The sequence below is a fragment of the Eimeria mitis genome, genomic scaffold (genome assembly GCF_000499745.2).
Source record: "Eimeria mitis Houghton genomic scaffold, Emh_scaff4345, whole genome shotgun sequence".
Taxonomy (NCBI): domain Eukaryota; phylum Apicomplexa; class Conoidasida; order Eucoccidiorida; family Eimeriidae; genus Eimeria; species Eimeria mitis.
This window is the reverse complement of record NW_013572663.1, coordinates 1-623: the sequence shown is the minus strand read 5'-3', so window position 1 is coordinate 623 and position 623 is coordinate 1. Positions and strand designations below refer to the sequence as shown.

Below are 623 nucleotides of genomic sequence, written 5' to 3'. Positions count from 1 at the left end.
ACAGCCGGTCTCCTATGGTTCCCACTGCTGCTGCTGCTTGCGCCATTGCTTCCGATGCTCCTGCACGTGATACCTTGCCTCAACATTCCATGCTGCTGCTGTGGGAGTGGAGCGAACAGTCCTGCTGCTGTTGCTTGTGCTGCTGCTGTTGCAGCTGCTGGAGGCGATGGTTTGTGTGCACCGCGCTGGGACTTGCCACCGGGCCCTGCATCCTTCGAATGTTTTTCTGGTTGAGGGCCCGGAGGGCCTAATCGTGAAGGCGAGTTTGGGGTGTACGCGCACCTCAGGAGTCTGCCTTTTGCTGCTACAGCTCGTTTTGTGGGACGTTCAGTGGGGTTGTTGTTTTTTGTTTCTTGTTGCTGTTGTTGCTGTTCTTGCTGTTCTTGTTGTAAACAGACAGAGCAGCAGAACAACGAACAGAAGACTTTCTTTTGCGTTATCTGTTGTTCATGTTGCTGTCTGCTTGAGGTTGAAGCAGACGGGCGCGTTGGGGTTTGTCCTTTTGCGCAGCATTTCTGCTGTCTTCTGTGGCTGTGGGATGGCTGAGGTGTATAGACAGCTGAGCACCGGATGCTTGCTGCTGCCTCCCTGCTGCAGGTGGGCGACTTTGGGCTGCGGCCGCT

At 55.2% G+C, this 623-nt stretch overlaps 1 protein-coding gene across 1 annotated transcript in view; it reads left to right on the top strand.

Moving 5' to 3' along the window:
• EMH_0074390 (uncharacterized protein) overlaps nucleotides 1-467 on the top strand; it is a gene marked incomplete at both ends in the record, with an annotated part of 4,426 nt that extends 3,959 nt beyond the window's left edge. Inside the window, 2 exon segments of the mRNA XM_013499459.1 lie at nucleotides 155-272; nucleotides 397-467. Coding sequence (XP_013354913.1) covers nucleotides 155-272; nucleotides 397-467 — 189 coding nt within the window.
• Nucleotides 468-623: the final 156 nt, after the last annotated feature.